General features: G+C 36.0%; 1 protein-coding gene across 1 annotated transcript in view; it reads left to right on the top strand.

The window, feature by feature from the left end:
• The first annotated feature begins 1108 nt into the window (after positions 1-1108).
• The window catches only part of pic (DNA damage-binding protein pic), a 359026-nt gene continuing 339258 nt past the window's right edge, over positions 1109-20876 (top strand). Inside the window, exon 1 of the mRNA XM_090394454.1 lies at positions 1109-1284. Coding sequence (XP_090250580.1) covers positions 1224-1284 — 61 coding nt within the window. The 5' untranslated portion in view covers positions 1109-1223. The remainder of the gene's footprint in view (positions 1285-20876) is intronic.

The following is a 20876-nucleotide window of genomic DNA, read 5'->3' as shown; positions in this document are numbered from 1 at the left end:
AGAAGCTTAGTTAGTTTTTATGCAAATCGAAGTTTATTACTGATTCAGGTAATGATAACTTTAAAAAAAACTGTTACATTTTGTTTACAACAGGAAACAGAACACAAAACAGTGCTTTCAGTTTGCATAGCATAGCTTAAATGTTTCATTGTATACGCGGAGATAACTGGCTGACCATCACTGATTCAAATTGCCAATTGCAACTTGAACATAAATGGAGGTAGAGGAAATAATAGATCTTGGGGTGAAAGTGGATAAGGATCTGAAATTTAGGGGGAAACATTGCCAAAATTGTGAAGACAACGCAAATAATTCTGGGTATGATGCGGAGAACACTGACTTGTAGAGGTAAAGAGATTCTTGTTCCATCACAGAATGCTCTGATTAGGCCACGTAGACTACTGTGTACAGATTTGGTCACCAGGTTTACAAAAGGACGAAGAGATGTTGGATGTTAGAAAGGGTCCAGAGGCACCTGACTAAGGTAGTTTCTGATTTCTGGAATGCCGAATATGAGGAAAAGTTGAGAAGATGAAATTTACAGTCTAGTGGATAGGAGGAAGAGGTATGATATGATAGAGACCTATAAGTTAGTAAGGGGTGTTGTTATAGGATCAATGTTGAAGAGGTTTTACAGAAAACAGTGGGAGATAGGGGGAAAACCAGAGGTCATCCCTGAAAGCTGTATTATTATAATTGGTATTTGATACCTCCAGGGAGTCCAAAGGCTCATCGAGGGAGAGTGTGCCAACAGCATCGAGCGATTTAACCCCTTCCAAAGCAGGGCAGTGGGAAGCAGGTTTTTTGCATGCAGAGTTATGAATGATTGGAATGTCTTGCCTGAGAGTGTGGTGTCTGCAGAGAATTTGAGTGTGCTTAAGGCGCGGTATGATGAGCTGAGTGTATGACAAAAGGACACTAACAGATGTAATTATAAACCTCTTCTATCAGTAATTTTCTGTGCTTAGCAACTTACTTGTAACTTTGTTTACGGTCGTTCGTTTTTAGGATTCAAAAATCAATATAAAACTTTTTTAAATCGAAGTGAATATCGCTAGGTGTCAGGTATGTATGGTGTGTTTGTGGTGGTCGCCATGCGTTCACCGGCGTGATTGTTGCGAAATAAACATTAAATAAATATATATTTATTTATTTATTTTCTCCACAGATCTTAGGATTTCTAATAAAAACTTATATATAAAAATCTAAAGAAAGTGGGAAAAATGTCTTACAATTATGTCGTGACTGCTCATAAGCCAACAGGATGCTGTGCTTGTGCGACAGGTGAGTCAACTTGAATGCAATTGAAAAGTTTATTTTTACCTGACATAAAATTTAATTTGTGTGAATCGGCTGAAGTCAGTAGATTTCTTACTATAATAAATCGTACTATGGTGTACAGTAATATACAGTTCTTTATTTCCATATATATTCCTAAATATAACGGGACAAAAATACCCAGGACTGAGAAAAAGTACTATGGCGTTGACTACATATTTCACTCTGCTATAATAAATATCTTGAAGGTCTTGAAATATCTATCTTGCCCAACGAATGAACAAGTTAAATTCTGAAGTGTTTTAAGTATCGTACTTCTCTGTTTAATAAACACTTGGTATCTCCATACGAACATTAATTTGAACAAAGAATAAGTTAATAGTGTTGCTATAACTCACTAGCTTTCCCCTGGGCAGGAAAATTGTAACTTCAGAGATTTTGGCCCTCTACTTTCCTTAAGAATGTGATTAACAAGAATAGCCCAGATTTAAAACAGCATAAAAAAATAATAAATTTAAGTTGCCTTCATTAATCTCAGCCAAGTATCCATAATTCTGAAATCACAAAAGGTATCTTAATCCACTGTCAAGAATTATTTAGCATGTTGAATTTGTTATATAGGTCAGGAAATCTGCTTGCAAGAAATCCAGATGTAGGAATTAAAGATGTCCTATGTGCACACACCAAATACATAAATCAGGTTTAGCCCACTTTATAATAAGAGAGATTTATTATTATTCTGTGACCCCCTCCATGGAGCCCAAAGACTCTTCGAGGGAAGGCACCTACTCTACAACTCTGTCTCCAGCTGTGTACTCAGTTCACCAATGCCATCTACCACCCACCACCACCACTAGTATTTCCATGGACAATCACAAACATCCATGCTCACAGCAGGATTTGAACCTGTAGCCTTTTGTCTGAGAGCAGATATGCTAACCACTTGGCCAACCAGGCTGGCAAAGAGAAGCATAATCTTCTTTGACAATAGAACTCAATATCTTGTATTTTGCATGACAGCTGTGTATTAAGATCAAAATTCATTCATTCAATGAAATTAATCAATTTCATATTGCTTTTGTGGACATAATGAGTATTTATGAAGCTTAAATTCTTTCATGTGTTTATGCTTTGTTATATATCTATTAAAATCTGTTAATATAATTGTTGGAGAGACACACACACACATACATATACATAGAGGAATATTGTAGTAGTAAGGTTTAAATCAAAATTTTCATTTGCCCAAAAATTTTGAATATGTTTTATATTGCTCCTTCAATTAGAAAAGACCTGAATTTGATTCTCATCATGATGAGAGGAATCTTTATATGGGCTTTCTCAGTTGAAGGTGAATTAGTTGATATCATATGGAGAAGCAGGATTTTCCTCCCTGAAACTCGGGTTTTACATCTTGCATCCAGGCAAATCAGTTAGAGAATACATGCAAATAATGTGGATAGCAGGTTAAGTTAGTGCCTTCCTGTGATGAATCCTTGGAGGTGTCACATAATAATAACATATATGTTGTGTAACATTCAAATTTTAAGAAATTTTAAGAAATCAAAATAGATGAAAATAGTCCTAGAAGATGCTGCAGACGAAAACAGCAAATCTCTTTGGTAACTGCATAATATAGATTTTATGATAAACAAATGAAAAAGTTTATAAAATAAAATTAAAATGTGCAATTCATATTATGCAACACCGTACCCCCTCAATCCATGTAAGTTTGATTTAGTGATAATACAGTAGTCTGTGTGTATCTGGCCTTCACAATGACACTTCAATTAACTGAGCCTTGCATGTCAACTAGCTTCTGATAGAGCACCATGTAATTGTATTTCAGTTATCTCACTCTTCACTTATAAGAATTTGCCATTGTGATAATTGAAGGGCCAGATAAATAGTAGATTACTTCTTATGCATTTAGCAGGTTTCCTGCATGGTAGACATGTGGTTTTTCATAATAAAAATTAAATGACTGCAGAAATTTCATAAAATGTTTTATTCATTAAAATGAGCACCTTCACAATCAGAATTTACAAGTTTGTAAATTCTGCTTTTATAAAGCATTTTGTCTTTATAGTAATAAACCTAGCATCCTATATTTCAATCTCTGTTTTATTGCATACAAACAACTCAGTCTTTGTCTAGCACCAAAAAAAAAGGGAAAAAAAAGGTGATAATTGCTTGGAAAAATGTCAGGAGAATATGGAGGATGAGGGAGTATCCCCCCATCTTAAAGCACAAATCTTCTCATAGGTATGTTGAGATTTTGAATGAGATTTTGCATTGTCCTAAGCTTTCTTTTGATTAACTAGTCCTGGTCTGAAGTAATGCATCCTACACACGCTCGAGTTGCATTGAGTAGATCTTGGCCATAATTGTTTGGCAGGTAATCCAAAAACAGCTCATTTTTATGGCATGAAAGAAGTGAAGAACAAATTGGTAGTCTTTGAAGTTTATTGCTATCTGATAATGCATGTGGGACCCATTTACTTAGCTTTCATGATTTTCCTAGTTGATGCTAGTGTAAACAAACTTTCACCATGCACGTTAATTTGTGAAAGTTCTTGATATGTTAATCTCAAATTATTTTCAACAGTGGCACATAATTTTTCATTATCAATAATGGAGGGTCTTCCTGAACGTGGTGCATCTGCAAGGATTCATCACCAGAAACAAATTTTTTATACCATTTCTGCACAGTATGTTCTGCTACCACATCTTTTCCAAATGCCACACATATCTTGCGAGATGCTTCTGAAGCCTTTGAACTGAGTTTAAATTCATAAAGCAAACAAGCCTGAATTACACCAGGTTCATCTGACATTTTAAAATAATTCAAATTCACAGAAAAAGAGTACACACTAAGTTAAGAGTCCACTAATTGACTGACGCATATCTGTGCCTTATGACATACATAAGAAATTGTGCTCTGCAAACCACTACAAAATAAAACGAGTTAGCACAGAGAAATCTACCAAAAACTGCACAAACTTTTTTGGTTACCTGATACAATATTTGCCATTCTTTATAAGCATATATATCCAAGGCGATTCACATCATCATCCTTCACATAAAAACAGGTGTTATCAAAAGCATCGAGCATGCACAATTTGTTCTTCTGACTCTCTTCTATTAGAATTACTACATAAAATAAAACTCACTACATATATCATTTAACATATATAACAAAACCACAATACAGAAAATAATTGATAATTATCATCCCTCTGCCAGACTGCAGTCTGATGTTAAAAGAACCACATACCCTATCTTAAAGGAACTTCTGAACAAACAGCAAGAACTTTCCATAAAGTTAATGTATATACCGCTTTCAAACAAGGCCAGAAGTCATCTTCTTTCTTACCACCTATTAAGGATAAATTATCACCTCTGTTCTTGCCTAGTGATTATCAAATACACTGTTCTTGTCATCTTTCTATTTGAACAGACTGACTGTTCTGCTGAGATTAGAATCCAAGAGCATCAAGATTATATAAGTTACTATACTCTTTTTCAGGTTATCTTGGAAGCAGTGGAATAAGCTACATTTCTGCGGAATAAGCCTATAACATGAATGGTTTTTCTTACTATTCATGTTATAGGCTTACACTGTATAAAATAGTGCCTTAAATTTTTTTACATTATCACATTGTGAGATACTTTGTATATAATTATTTTACTATTTCCTTACTTGCTGATGCTAGAATTATATGTTTCATACCATTAAATTGTTACAGGGAACTTATTTTTGGAAAATGTAATTATCTATCACATGGTCTCCGGCGACTATGTGATAGATAATTACAACTGCCGACTTTATCCTAAACATGGCAGACCACGTGATAGATAATTGCATTTTCCAAAAATAAGTTCCCTGTAACAATTTAATGGTATGAAATATATAATTCTAGCATCGGCAAGTAAGGAAGTAGTAAAATAATTATGTACAAAGTACCACACGATGTGATAACATAAAAAATTTAAGGAACTATTTTATCCAACATAAGCCTATAGTACGAATGGTAAGAAAAGCCAGAATTGTTGCTTATTCCATTACTTCCAAGGTAACCTGCAAACGAGTATAATTGTTTAATAGAGACATATATTAGGCATACTATATTTTTTGAATAATGGCTTCACACATGTAAGAGAAAACTAAATATAATTTATTACTCCAAATATTTCACTCACTATGTCACGAGCTTCTTTCAGGGAGAAGACAGAAAAACATTTAAATTCTGAATAGAACAAGTTATACAGCATGCATATAATATCACTTATCCCAGTTGCAGCTATCGAGTAGGAGGAAACACGGTTAAAGTTTAGAGACATGGGAATACATGTATAATTAATTAAAAATAACAAATTATAAACAATTAACAGCAGTCACTTCCCAAAACTTAGAAATAGGCATACAGTCTGTCTGATTAAGATTAGGATGGTGACATAGGGCTTTACACGATTCAAAAAATAGACAAACCAATTTGAACTTACTGTAATGTAGCATCTTGGTATGGTCCCACTGAACTCTGTGTCTAGTGTAAATTGCTTCAGAAGCAAGTCCTGAACCCTCAGAATTCAAAATTTTATATAATATCTGATGTTCTTCGATTCTAATAGTAAGAGAATGGCCAGTCTAATAAAGTGGCAAAGATAACAAGAATAGGGTATTGATAAACGCTAGACAAGGATAAAGGTGATAATGTATCTTTGACAGGTGGTAAGAAAGATGACAACTTCTGGTGTGAAGAAGTTGGATGGTTTGAAGGTGGTGTACTTATTATATCTGTGAAGGGTTCTTGCTATTTGTTCAGATGTTCCTTTAAGGTTGGGTATGCTGATCCTTTTAGCATCACATTGCAATCTGGAAGAGGGATGATAATTATGAAATATTTTCTATATCAAGGTCTCACTGTATCCATTAAGTAATAGGATAAGTTTTATTTTATTTAAGTCTATTAATAGAAGAAAATCCTTCACAAAAAATAGGTATTGATAATACCTATTTTATGTGAAGGATGATGATGTGAAGATGCATGGATATATCTGCCTGTAAAGGATGGCTTCCTGTAAACAGAAAACTTAATATTGCCAGCAGAGTTATGATGTATTAAAGTATCCGAAAAGAGAAGATTGTTGTTAGATTCATGTTCGAAGTGAAGAGTGAGGCCAGATTGCAAAGATATGATCCACAAAACATAGTCAAATACGAGGTCGAGGAGAAATGGTGCTTAGAATCCAATCCTCTAAATGCTCCATAAAATAATCAGTCAAAGCAGGTGATATAGGACTACCCATCGTAGTACCTTTGATCTGCTGAAATAATTTTTTACGCCAAGCAAAATAGCTGTTATTGATAGTAAACTTGAATAAATTGATGATGTCATCAGATGAAATCTACTTGTAAAAGCTGTAGAGTTTCTTGAAGTGGTATATTTATAAACAATGAAACTACATCAAAGGAAACCATCATATCAGGCTCTTGAAGGTGAAGATCTTTAATTTTTTTCTTTGAAATGAAAATTGCTTTTTATATAAGAGGTGGTTTTCCCAGTAAAATTTCGTAGGTCTTGAAATTTATTTTGCCAAAATACATAGGAGATCCTATAATAAACTATTGGACGTAATGGATAACCAGATTTGTGTACTTTAGGAAGGCCATAAATACATGGGGATGAGCATGATGAATCCACAACTTTTTGCTAGTATTAGTTTCTAAGGAATATGTTTGATCTAACAATTTCTTCAATTTGTTTAGCTGGCTGTGTGCTTTGTGTAGGATCTCTGTCAATTATACTATAAGTAGATCTATCACACAGTAAAACATAAGCGTGCAATTGTAGTCAGTGGTATCCATGAGTACAGTTGCATTTCCTTTCTCAGACTTTGTTATTACAATGTTATTATTTCAGCATGAAGAACGGAGAGTTTGTAATTCAGGTAAAGAAATAAGACCCAGATCCAGATTTTGCAGTAACACGTCATTGTCTGTCTCATTTAGACTTCATGGTAGGTGTAGAAAAAGGCATTAGGGAATTATGTACAGATGATGCTAACAAGCTAATTTTTGGGATTACATCAATTTTGTATAAAGCTAAACCTCCTCTGAATATTTCTTTACCTGAATTACAAGCTCTCCATTCTTTATGCCAAAATAATGACATTGTAACAAGGAAGTCTGACAAAGGAAATGCAACTGTACTCATGGATACTATTGACTTTAATTTCAAATGTAATGTTTTCCTGCATGATAGCAGGCACCTGAACAGAGTATCTGAAAGGAGAACTAGTTAAGAAGAGATCCAGAGTTTTGGAGAAGTAATGAAGAAGTTGGGAATTCTGATAGGGAGATCAACGATCTGTTTTAAGTCGTTGCTTATTGCAGAAATCTCTGCCTCTTTTTCAGCTTGGTCAGTTCAATTCGGCCAGTTAGAATTGCAGCCATTCAAATTACCAAGAAAGATGATATCACTATTTGGAAATTTGGAGTGAATGAAATTGAGCTTTGAAAATAGAAGTCGGAGAGGTCAGAATAATTTTCAGAATTTTGAGAATGGTAGAGATAGCAGATGAATAGAACAAAATGTTGGAAAGAAATCTTAAGTCACAGGAGGTCAAAAAAGGTGAGATTCTAGATTATATATCCTTTGGAAAAGAATATCTGATTTCACAAGCATCTTCCTTATGGCAGAAGGAATCGTATATGATATAATTTGGGCATTTAAGATGGGCTGTGGTCAGTATAGTAGAAATTTGGGATTCAATTAAAAAAAAAGAACATCAAGTTGGATGCCTGAAGACAGGACCGGCTGGTGGCATGTGCAATATACACAGGTGCTGCAGAAGAAAAGGCACCTAAAAGATGTCAAAAAAAAATGAGATAAGAGTTTAAACGAACAACGAATGGTACAGAATGGTACATATAATTATGAAAATACGTCGTCTTCCGTTGGGACCCCTTCAGATCTTCCTGGAAATGAACAAATAAATTCTGAAATTGTATCGTGGGCCCGATTATATCACTGTAATTTTTTATTAAAATTTACGAAAATATACATAAAATAGTTCTTCTTTATTTTTTGATGTATCATAAATCAACTTATGATTAATTGTTGAGTTCCGTGTAAAGGCCGTATCCTAATTTTAATTGGATCGGATGCATGTGGTCCAGCCCTAAAAGTTGGCTTACTACTGATAACTCATTCTTCTCGACATTCGAGTATGTTATATTAGCGGGCTGTTAGGACGGCATCAGCGACACAAAATAATCGGCGAATTCTCGAGTCCAATGCAAAACATTCTTGTAAACTTCTCTTATCTATTTTCGTTGAATCTTCCTGAGAGAACTAAGTAGGCTAGTATTCTGTAACATTTCCAACAAGTTATATTGAACAATTGTTTGGTATAAAGGAAATATTGTTTTGTATAAAAGACATAAAGGTGGGATATTTCACTTGCTTTAGAAGAAATGTACCTATGTAACTAGGGGTTATAAAAGATTTGTAGAAATATGGAGTGAAGTGGAATTTCTGGGATTTTTGAAATTTTCAAATATGAATTAAAGGTTAATGAGTTAATGGTACAGAATGGTACATATAATTATGAAAATAATTAATGAACCAACCCTTAGGGTAGATGTTTTCATTAGAAGAATTTAAAAAATTATGAATTAATAGAAAATATAGGATAAATATTTGTAAGAACCTCCCAGAACTTTCCCAAAGCAATATTTCAAAGGACTTATCTTCCTTATAGAACCTCAAAAATAGTGCTTGGGTAAGGCTCTGGGAGGTTTTACATTGTTTAATATTTAATAAACAATAAAGATTTTAATAAAACACCAATATAACATCTAATACCAATCAATATTTTTCATTCCTAAATTTTTAAAAGACAGTAATTTTATCTTTTTTTTTTTTTCAAATTTATGTTATTTTAATAAAAAATGTTTTTTGCATTTTTCATAATTTTATCATTCTCTAATTTTTGTACCCATTTTTAAATTTTCCAAAAGACCCAGCAAATCCACTTCACCCGAAATATGGATCAAAAGAGAAAATTGTCTGGTTGGTAGAATAAACAAAATTGAGAAAAGAGGCTGATAGAGCAATTAAGGAATCAACAAACGCTGCATAGTTTTCTGCAAGATGGGCAAGACAAGGATAATTCTGTTCACACTATCGAACCAATGGACACAAATGAGCTTAAGCATGATTTTGGAATTGTAACCATTGTGAGGCCTGGAGCTGAAACTGATGAAACTTGCGTTAAGATTGAATCAAATACCTGTACAAGTGCAACTAAACAGGATGATGGGAACTCAACGTAGTGTTTGAAAGAGAATGTTCAAACAGTGATGTAGAAACGAATGCTGTGGAGATGACTAGCTATTCTGATCTTCAAAACATAGCGGATTGGCCAGAAAACTTACAGAAATTTCAAATTGAAAAATAGTACTGAAAGGGCCAGCACGAGCTAACATTAAACATTATCCAAAAGACCGTGTTGGACAATCATTTAGCAAAATATATTTCCAACGAAAAACAGCAAATGGTGAATTAGTGGATAGAACATGGCTTGTATATTCAACCAAATTAGATAGAGTGTTCTGTTTTTGTTGCAAAATATTTAGTGATGAATTTACCTTAGCAAAGGCTGGCACAAATGATTGGGGACACATGACGTTGATTTTGAAGAGACATGAATGAAGCACTCAGCATTTTGATTGTTATGGAAAGTGGACTGAGTTAAAAAAAATGACTTTCTGGTGGTCAAACCGTTGATTCTTTGACAAACAAATTCTATTTGAGTGAAGTAAAACATTGGGATGAAGTGCTGAAGAGAATAATTTCAATTATTTTAACGATGGCCTCAGAAAATATAATATGGCATTTAGAGGGTCTTCAGATAAATTATTCTCCTGAAATAATGGTAAATTTTTAAAGTTGGTCGGGTTGTTCTCAAAATTTGATCCATTTTTAGAAAAACATATAAAACAGGCAATAGAAAATTCACACAAGACTCATTACTTGGGAAAAGATATCCAGAAGAAAATTATTTTATTGATCGCCAAAGCTACAAAGGGTAAGATTTTGGACATGGTCAAAAATGCAATGTATTTCTCAATTATTGTGGATTGTACACCTGATCAAAGTCATAAAGAACAGATGTCCATTGTTGTGCATTACATCCACATCGAAAAAGCAGCTGAGGGTAACAATGCCAATGTGGAAATTAAAGAAAGTTTTTTGAAATTTATTAACGTTGTAGAAACAACTGGAATAAAGATGACTGAAGAAATTTTAAATTCTTTGAAACAAAGTGATTTATCTATTATGAATCTTCGTCAATGGAGCCAACATGCGAGGTAAAAGAAACAGTGTACAGTCTCAAATTGCAAATATCAATCCAAGAGCCTTTTTCATTCCATGCGTCTGCCATTCCTTAAATTTAGTCATTGTTGATGCAGTAAATGAAGCTATTGAAATTGTTATTTTTTTTTTTTAACCATTCAAATAATTTACAAGTTTTTCTTGGGATCGACAAAGCGTTGGCATATTTTTCAGTCCATGTGTTGTAAATTGACAGTGAAATCGTTAAGCGATACTAGATGGGAAAGCCATATTAATGCCATTAGTGCTTTGAAGACTGGATTGAAAGATATTTATTCTGCATTAAAAAAAGTTGTTCAATTGGAAAGAGATTCACCTACATGTATAACAGCTGAATCAATTGCATCAAAATTAGATAGTTTTGAATTCATTTGCGGATTAATGATCTGGCACGATGTACTTACAGAAATCAGTTGTACAAGCAAGTTGTTACAATCACAAAGCATGAATGTTAAATTAGCAGCAACCGCATTGAAAAGGAAATCTGAATTTCTCATTTCCCATAACCCTGAAGATTCCTTCGAAAATTATATTTCCCAAGCAAAATGCGTCGCAATAGATGCGGATTTAACGGACGATTTTAGTCCTGAGTTAGATAATTCAATCTGAAAGAGAGAGAAATTCTTTGACAAGGAACCAGATACCCTGAAGCCCATTGATGCAAAAAGGAAATTCAAAACCAAAATTTTCGACATTTTGTTCACAACAAAATCAATTACTTCAATGAAGGAGTGTTTTGGAGCCCTTTGAATTTTTGTACAGCATTATAGAATGTGATAACATGGAAGACCAACAATTAGTGTAGGATTTTTTCCTCCCAGAAACTTGAGGTCTTTCATCCCATAAAATAGACAAAACAGCCACAAGAACACATGCAATTTACAGGCATAATACACTAGCCTCATAGTCTTTCTAATGGCATTAAGTCTCAGTGGCATTAAGTCCTCCCAGGACTTAATGCCACGGAATATAATCAAAAAATGGATATTCTCTGAGATCACACTACCTACATCCCAGTAGATCGTGATCTCACAAAAATGCAGGTTAAAAAAATAACAAGCATACTTAAAAAGTATTTTCCTGGCTGCCAGACATTACAAAAAAACTCAAATCCTTCAGTTATCCCCTCCCACGCACCTAAGACCTATAGTCAATGCCACAGATACCCCATGTTACAAATTGTCAAAACAGCTGGCTAACTCTCTTACCCCCGCCCTCAGTGGACTTACTACATCCTATATAAAAACTACTCATTTTAAAATCCTAATCGAAAATCCAACTTTAATTCATATAGATATATTGGCAAGCTTTGACATTTCTTCACTGTTTACCAATATTCTCTTAAATGATAACACTCTTGAAAAACGTTTTTCCATATCTTAGATCCCTTTTCCTTTGCCATTTTTCCTTCTGATATCTTAGATTTCTTTTCCTTTGCCATCAATTCTGGTTATTTTTCTTGAAAGAACAAAATTTACAAGCAGAGGGAACCATCTCTATTCCCAATTTTTACATGGAAAATTTTGAAAAAGGAGCCATAGATTCAACCAATGGTGGCTTGTAAGAATTTGTAGTGGTGGTGGGGCTGCAGTGCTACCAGCCCAAACTTCACGTAAATCATGCATTACCCTCACTACGTTATCCTCACTAAGTAGCGGTTTGGTGCGGAGCGTAGAGAATTCAGTTCCAGCGTTGAGTATACTAGCTAGTACTAATACTAGCCCTACCTGGCATAGCACATTGACTATTGCTACAAAATGAATTATATAAAGCACTATCAAGCAGTATTGTATTACAAACAAGAAAATAACGGTTTTTAGATAAATATATAAAAATTTAAGACCAGTGATAATAAAACAGGAACTTTCATTTCATACCGGAGGGGATGCAGTCCCTCAATCCTTATGGACAAGCCGCAATTGGACTCAACCCCTCTTAAACCTTCTATCTAGTTAAGATATGTAGATGATGTGTTCTCTATTTGGCCTTATTTGCCCAGACACATTAGGCTCCTTCCTCAGTCACCTCAGTAGCTTACATCCAAGAATCTAGTTTACAATGAAAAGGAAAATAACAATAGTTTACCCTTCCTAGACACCTTAGTAACACATCTTCCTAGGTAACCTTTCCTTCACTGTATATAGAAAACCCACTCACACAGCTAGATACATTCACGAATTTTCCACCACCATCACCTCTCAACAATATGGCATTGTTAAAACTCTAACCAGTAGAGCTTATGTTTGTTCCAGTGGAACTTTTTTTTCAACTGAACTCAACCATATACACAACACACCTTCCTTTTCAATGGTTAAAGTGATTACAAAATCATAAAAAGAATCAGTTCCTCTCCCATCACTTCAGAAGGATTTCAGAAATGCCATCAACATCTCCCCATCCATAGCACATCAGAAAAAATTGCCAGGTCTTTAAAAAAGTACAACCTCTACACAGCTTTTAAGCCCCACTGGAAATTTGTTACCCTTATTCATTCTACCAAAGATCAGCTCCCTCCTCTCTCTCTCTCTCTCTCCATGCCCAGAGTATACAAAATATCCTGTTTCTGCATGTTGGCTTACTTTGGATAAACAGGTAGATCAGTTACCATCTGGTTAGAAGAACACAAATCATACATCTACTATCATGACTATGGTCAATCTGGTCTTGTAGACCATGTATTCGATACAACCCACAGGATCTTCCGGAAGAAAACCACGATGTTTCTCCATAGTTTTAAAAAGGAAAGACTGTTTTTAGAATCTGCAGCAAAACTCTGAAATCAACCAAGTGGGTGCATAAAACTTCCCAAAATTTGGGAAACAGTAATTGTCAGAGGTCCCACTTTACATCCTAGGCTACCCACAAACACCCATAGAAGGCATATCACTTAGATGGGACTTCAGAATTTAGTATTGTATTGTCTTTGTGTATGTGCTACAAGAGTTATATGTAATCCCTGAGGGTGTGTCAGTGACTGAGACAAAATATCAGAAGCATTAAAATTAGTTTTAAATCCTTTCCTAGTGCTGTAAATATTCCATTAAACCTTCAACATGATGACCTCATACCGCGACCATAAAACCAAAACAGCCAATTAACCAACCAGCTCATGAAAAATGCTATTGGATAAATTTATTTAACTAATAAAACATTAAGCCAGACATTTAGGAATAACCATATACTCTTAGTAAGAGTTTATGGTTATTTTTCTTTAATGTGCCTAATATAAGTATGAAGACTTTGGTCAATTTATTCTTTTATGTTCATATTGTAAATGTGGAAAAGAATATGGAAGTACAAAAATGTAGCTGTATATAATCAGTTCTGCCGTTTGAGCTAGAGTGAACAGTTTTGCAAGTTACACTGTGAATTCCCTGTTTTTAAGTATTGCTATCATCAGCACATGCATAATTTTCTAATGTAGTCTGCATTCTATAATTTTAACTTGTATGCTATTGGAAACTAGATAATATGAAGAGTTAGGCGTGCATGAAAATGAAGTTGAAGAGCTGTTGCATAACCTGGATAAGAATTTGTCAATAGGGACAGATGGAATATCAGCTGGTTTGCTACATGAATGTTTAGCTGAATTGGCTAGGCGTTTCACATGTTTGTATAACTTGAGTCTCAGCTCAGGAATGATACCACAGGAATGGAAGGAATGTATGATAGTTCCATTGTACAAGGGTGGTGATAAAATTGATGTGTTTAACTACTGATTTATCGGTATCTCTGGTGTGGTAGTGAAGATTTTAGAGAAGTTGGTAAGAACTCGCATACAGAAATGGATAGACAAAAAAAGCTATACTCTGCAAGGAGCAGCATGGGTGTACTAAAGGAAGGGGGTCATGTTCCAGCAATTTGCTCATATTTTATAACAATGTTACGGCCGACTTAGATAAAGGGAATGGATACATTATGATAATGTTGGATTTTTCTAAGACATTTGATTGGATACCACACAAAAGGCTGTTACATAAACTGGAGAATATGGGATTGGAATATAAACTATTGACTCAGATCAGGGGATGGTTGACAGACAGATTTCAAAAAGTAGTATACAGTGGATGTATTCTGTAGACTGGTCCCACCCCTTCTTTCTTTGCTTCTTTCTCCTCTCCTTGCTCCTTCCCCCTGATGCTATTAGAGTATTCGAGGGCTAGGGGTAAGTCTTTCCTATCTTGCTAAGTCATTTCGTCTTATGCAGCCACCGAAGGAGGCAAGCTAGCCTCAATAGATGCTGGTCCCAAGCCCGGATAAATGCGAGGGTTGATGTCAGGAAGGGCATCCGGTCGGAAAACTTCAATGCCAGCTCAAACTATGATTATGAGTCGAAGAGAAAATGATATAAGGCCTTAAGCGACACGCAGCCACATCGCCCTACAGCTGCGAGAAATGGACGAGGGCTACCACATCAAGGGCGGGTGCGGTTAAAGAAGCGAGCCCAGCAGGTGGACAGGATGTTGCGAGTGGAAACACTGAATGTTGGAGGCATGACTGGAAGGGGAAGAGAGGTGGCAGACATGATGAGGAAGAGGAAGTTGGACATTTTATGTGTGCAGGAGACAAGGTGGAAGGGCGGAAAGGCAAAGGAACTGGGAGATGGATATAAATTGTTCTACTCTGGAGCGAATAATGAGGGAAGAAATGGTGTAGGAATTGTGTGTGGCAGAATGAAGGGTAAAGTACTGGACATAGGTAGAAGGAATGACAGGATCATGCAAATGAAATTGGGTCTTGGAGAAGAGCGGGTGGTCGTATTATGTGTATATGCCCCACAAGTTGGTTGTACAGCAGAGGAAAAAGATGAGTTCTGGAACGTGTTAGATGAAGAAATGAGGGAATTGGAAGAAAATGAGATGGTGATTGTCAGAGGAGACTTGAACGGACACATAGGAAGACAGAATAGAGACTGTGAAAGGGTGCATGGTGGCCACGGAGTGGGAAGGATGAACCAGGAAGGAGAGAGGGTTGTGGACTTTGCAGTAGTGTTTGATCTGGCAATTGTTCTTCCCTCTTGTTTTTCTACAAGAGGGAAGAACATTTGATAACATTGAGGAGTGGTAACAACAGCTCACAAATTGACTACATTTTGACTAGAAGAAAACATCTTAAGGTTGTGACAAATTGTAAAGTAATTCCAACAGATCAAGTAGCACAACAACACCGACTGCTGTGTGCAGACTTTAAAATAAGATTGAAGATAAGAACTTCTGGATGCCGTGGGATGATGACAATTAAGTGGTTTCGCTTAAAAGAGGAGAGTGTTAGAGAGGATTTCGGATGGACTGGAAAGTGTACAGGATTGGTGGAAACATAATTCAAAAGTAATCCTGAGCTGTGCAATCAAGGTGCTTGGTGAGACATCTGGAAAGTTTAGAGAGCAGAAGGAGGGTTGGTGGTGGAATAATGATGTACAAGTGGCAGTGACAGCTAAGAGGAAGGCAAAGCAGAAGTGGGATGAGTCAAGAGTGGAAGAGGACAGAGAGATGTACAAAGAGAGAAAGCAAGAAGCCAAGAGAGTTGTGGCACAGGCGAAGGCCATGGCATATCAAGATCTGTATGATCAATTAGAAACAAAGGAAAGAGAGAGAAAAATTTACCAACTAGCGAAATGTAGAAATAAAGCAGCAAAGGACATCTTACATGTGAGGCAGATCAAAGATGCTGAAGGAAGAGTATTATGGAGGGATGTGGACATAAGAAACAGATGGAAGATATACTTTGAGGGACTTTTGAATGAGGAAAATGCAAGGACTCTCAGAGGAGATGGGCAGCCTTTTGAGGGGATGGTGCAGAATATCAGTAGAGTGGAAGTGACGGAGGCCATGAAGAGGATGAGGAATGGAAAATCAGTGGGCCCCGACAGAATTCCAGTGGAGGCATGGAAGGCACTGGGGGAAGAGTGAATTGACCTGCTGTGGGACCTGTTAATGAAAGTTTGCCAACAGGAAAATATACCCGAGGAATGGAGGGAGAGTGCTCTTGTCCCCATCTACAAGGATAAAGAGGATGCACAAGACTATAAAAATTACAGAGGAATAAAGTTGATGTCCCACACAATGAAGATCCTAGAAAGGGTTCTTGATGGTAGATTGAGGAAGGAGGTGGAGATTGCAAAGGAACAATTTGGCTTCATGTCTGGTAGATCAACAACAGATGCTATCCTTGGGTTACGGCAGATGATGGAAAAGTTTCGAGAGAAACAAAGGGAGCTACATCTGGCATTTATTGATCTAGAGAAAGCATACGATAGAGTGCCAAGGCAAGAAGTCTGGAGGTGTCTGAGGGAGAAGAAGATGCCGGAGAAATGTGTCAGGTTGGTGCGGGAAATGTACAGAAATGTGAAGACAAGTGTTCGGACCTGTTTGGGACAGACAGAAAGTTTTCAAGTACCAGTTGGCTTGCATCAAGGGTCAGCATTAAGTCTGTTTCTGTTTAATATTGTGATGGAGGTGGTAACAGAGGAGGTGAGAGAAGATGCACCTTGGACAATGTTGTATGCAGATGACATCTTGTTGTGTGTAGATTCAAGAGAAGAAGCGGGAACTAAACTGGAAAGATGGAGAAAAGTATTGGAAGAGAGAGGTATGAGACTGAGCAGAAGTAAGACAGAGTATATGTGTTGCGCAGTGGGCAGCAGCCAGGAGACAGATCTGGAACTGGAAGGAAATGTCATCAAGAAGGTGAGAGACTTTAGATACTTAGGTTGAACAGTGGAAGAAGATGGAGGAGCTGAGAAGGAAGTGGGATGCAGGATACAAGCGGGTTGGAGGAACTGGAGGGAGATGGCTGGAGTGTTATGAGATAAGAGGGTTGTGATCAATCTGAAAGGCAAAATTTATAGGATAGTAATGAGGCCAGCTATGACATATGCTATAGAAACTGTGGCCCTGAGGAAAAATAACATCAGCAGGATGGAAGTAGCAGAGATGAGAATGCTTAGGTGGATGTGCAGTGTGACCAGAAAGGATTGTCTGAGAAATGACTATGTCAGGGTAACAGTGAAAGTTACGAACTTAGGAGCGAAAATACAGGAGGCAAGGTTGAGATGGTTTGGTCATGTGATGAGGAGGGAGGACGAATATGTGGGAAGAAGGGTCATGCAGATGGATGTGCAAGGAAGGCGGAAGCGTGGGCGGCCAAAGAAGAGATGGAGGGAGCTGTAGAAGATGACTTGAAGATGAAGAACTTGGATGTGGTGACAGCCCAAGACAGGAAGGTGTGGAGGAGACTCATTACAAACAGTGACCCCACTTAAGTGGGAGAAGCTGCAGAAGAAGAAGAAGAGTATACAGTGGATGTGATTCTGCCAGATTTAAGGTGACCAGTGGTGTACCTCAGGGTTCAGTCCTTTGGCTATTGTTCAATCTATGCATTAATGACATCAGGCAGTATCTAACATCAGATGTGCAATTGTTTACCAATGCTACGAAATAGGCAGGGCAATCAGGGATACTGATATTCAGCAATTACAAAATGATTTGAATATACTAGAAATTTGGGCAAACGAAAATGGCTGTCATTTTAATGTCAGTAAGTGTGAAGTTATGCACTTTGGTGTGATGAGATTTCCAGTGATATATTTTATTAGCAGGGTTATGCTACAAGAAACTGAGGAGGCAAGGGATCTTAACATATTGGTGGATAGGAATTTAAAGTTCAAAGGACACATAGCAAAAGTTGCAAATACAACGCAGAAGATAATTGTGATGTTCGAAGCATACCTTGGCATCTAAGGATAAGGAAGTCATTTTGCCTCTTTATAAGACTTTGATAAGACCACATCGTGCACGGATTTGGTTTCCAGATTCTGAGAGGATAAGGAAGCTGTAGAAAGGGTGCAAAGAGGAATTACAAAGATTATATCTGGATTGTGTGATTTAGATTATGAGGACAGATTGCAAGTATGTGGATTATATACTCTGGTTAACAGTAGAAAGAGGGGTGATATGATAGAGGTCTATAAACTTTTAAATGGGTGTTATAGGATACTAACTGATGAAATTTTTCATTATATGGAAGGTGGGGAGAGAACACAGGTGCATTCATTGAAGTTAGTTTGTTCACAGTCAAGAAAGGGGTAAGAGCTAGGTTTTTCTCACAGAGAGCAGTGAATGAGAGGAATAGTTTGTCTTTAGGGGTAGTGAGCACATCTAGTGTGAATGCATTTAAGGGAAGGCATGACAGCTGGTTTGGGTGATTTATTGCCTCCCTCGATAAGTCCTTGACTCTGGAGGCCTCACATAATAATGATAATATTGTAAGCTTAGTGCAAATCATTAAGTTCATTTATGTAAATGTTGCAAAAAATGTTTTTTAAGGTTTGTTCTGTTCTTTTGCAATAAAGTAAACGAAACAGAAAAAAAATTGAAACTTAAGACACTGAAAGAACTGATACTTGTAAATGCATTTGATTATCTTTTACCATTTCAGAACTGGCAGTTAGTATTTTTGATAAACGAGATGGTACTTATAAGCTTTTGGCAAATAATGAAGAAACACATATTTCTTACTTTACTTCTTTATTGATGTAATATATTGTTATAAATGAGTTTACTGAAACTTAAAATGATATTTAAATAAGTGGTTTTGATTTGCTTATTACGGTTTTTCAGTTTCCTGTCTGTCTTGTATACACTAGGAGTATCAGTTTTATCTGTGGCAGTTTTTGAGGTTAATAAAGGCTTATATCAGCTTTGGAATTCTACAGGAATATCTCTTTCTTTAGCATAATTGTAAAAAAACTGTTCTTTTTCTTAGTAGCTGTGGGAAACATTTTTGAATACTTTTTTTTTTTAACATCATGTCTTTCAGATTTATTGGAGGACCTTTGTCAAGAGTGTGAATTTCTTTAAAATCAGACCAATCATTTTATGCATATCTTTGTTCCAGGCTAGCATTTTTGAAATCAAAAGCATTTCAATTTCAACTAGTTTTCTCTGCTTCACTTTCATTGTTCTTGTTTTTATTCTTTGTTATGCATTTTAATAAATTAATCAAGTATAAAGACATAAGTGTAAAGTTCTTTAAAAACATCTCACACACTTTGTAAGAGCCTTTTTATATTCTTCCCTTTTCTTGATCTGGCTATTCTAAAAATATTTAACTATTCTTGAATGGTATACAAAAGTACATATTTCTCATCATTATCATCATCATCAAATTCCTGCCATGTACCCTCAAGGGATGTACAGGATATGATAGTACTACATGAATAAAATTGCATCATTACTAACTTCCTATCTACGATTTTCCTCCAAATCAGTGTGTTACTTGTTAAGACTCCAACATTATCAGATCTTATATTTCTATCGTCTAAGGCACTTTGTACAGTATCAATCCACCTATATCTTGGCCTTCCTCTGGGTCGTTTTGCTGCCAACCTGGCAGAGAACACTTGTTTTGCTAATCTTTCATCGCCCATTCTGTTTAAGTGACCATACCAACTGAGATTAGCTCTGCTAACGCATTCCTGGATGCTGACAATGTCAAGTTCTTTCCTAATATCCTCGTTTTTAATATGATATTGCCATTGATGCCATCTGTTCATGCCTATAATCTTTCTCAGGACTCTCATATCTGCGGTCTCTAGTCTTTGGTCAAGTGTTTTACTTCTGACCCAGCTCTCAGATCCATAAGTTAAAACTGGTTTGAACATTGTCTTGTATACAGCTAATTTAGTGTTTTGACTGATTTCTCTCTTATTTCATATGAATTTATTCAATTGACTTCCCACCATACCAGCTTTGCTGATTCTGTTGTCTATTTTTATATTTAATTTACCATCTTCAGTAAAAGTAGTGCCTAAATAGCTGAAATGTTTTACTTGTTCCACAGGTTCTCCATTCACAACACAGTTGACATTTTCAATGATTCTGCCTATTTTCATTGTCTTTGTCTTTTTATTGCTGACCTTCATACCATATCTATTACAACAGCTATTCAATTTAGTCAGAGAATCTTGCAGACTTGTAGCGGATTTATTTAGAAGTATAACATCATCCGCATAAAGCAAAGAGCTGACATTAACATCTCCAATTTTGATATGATGTTTAATACCACTTTCCTTCATTATGTGATCCATATAGATAATGCATAACAGAGGGGATGATGTACATCCTTGTTCTCACACCAGATTTAACATTAAACCATCTTCCTGTACTTCCTTCAATTCTAACTGCTGACATACAA

The sequence above is a fragment of the Typopeltis vanoorti genome, chromosome 6, assembly GCF_054136105.1.
Source record: "Typopeltis vanoorti isolate ZY-2024b chromosome 6, IOZ_Tvanoo_1.0, whole genome shotgun sequence".
Classification (NCBI taxonomy): domain Eukaryota; kingdom Metazoa; phylum Arthropoda; class Arachnida; order Uropygi; family Thelyphonidae; genus Typopeltis; species Typopeltis vanoorti.
This window is presented reverse-complemented; position numbering and strand designations above follow the sequence as displayed.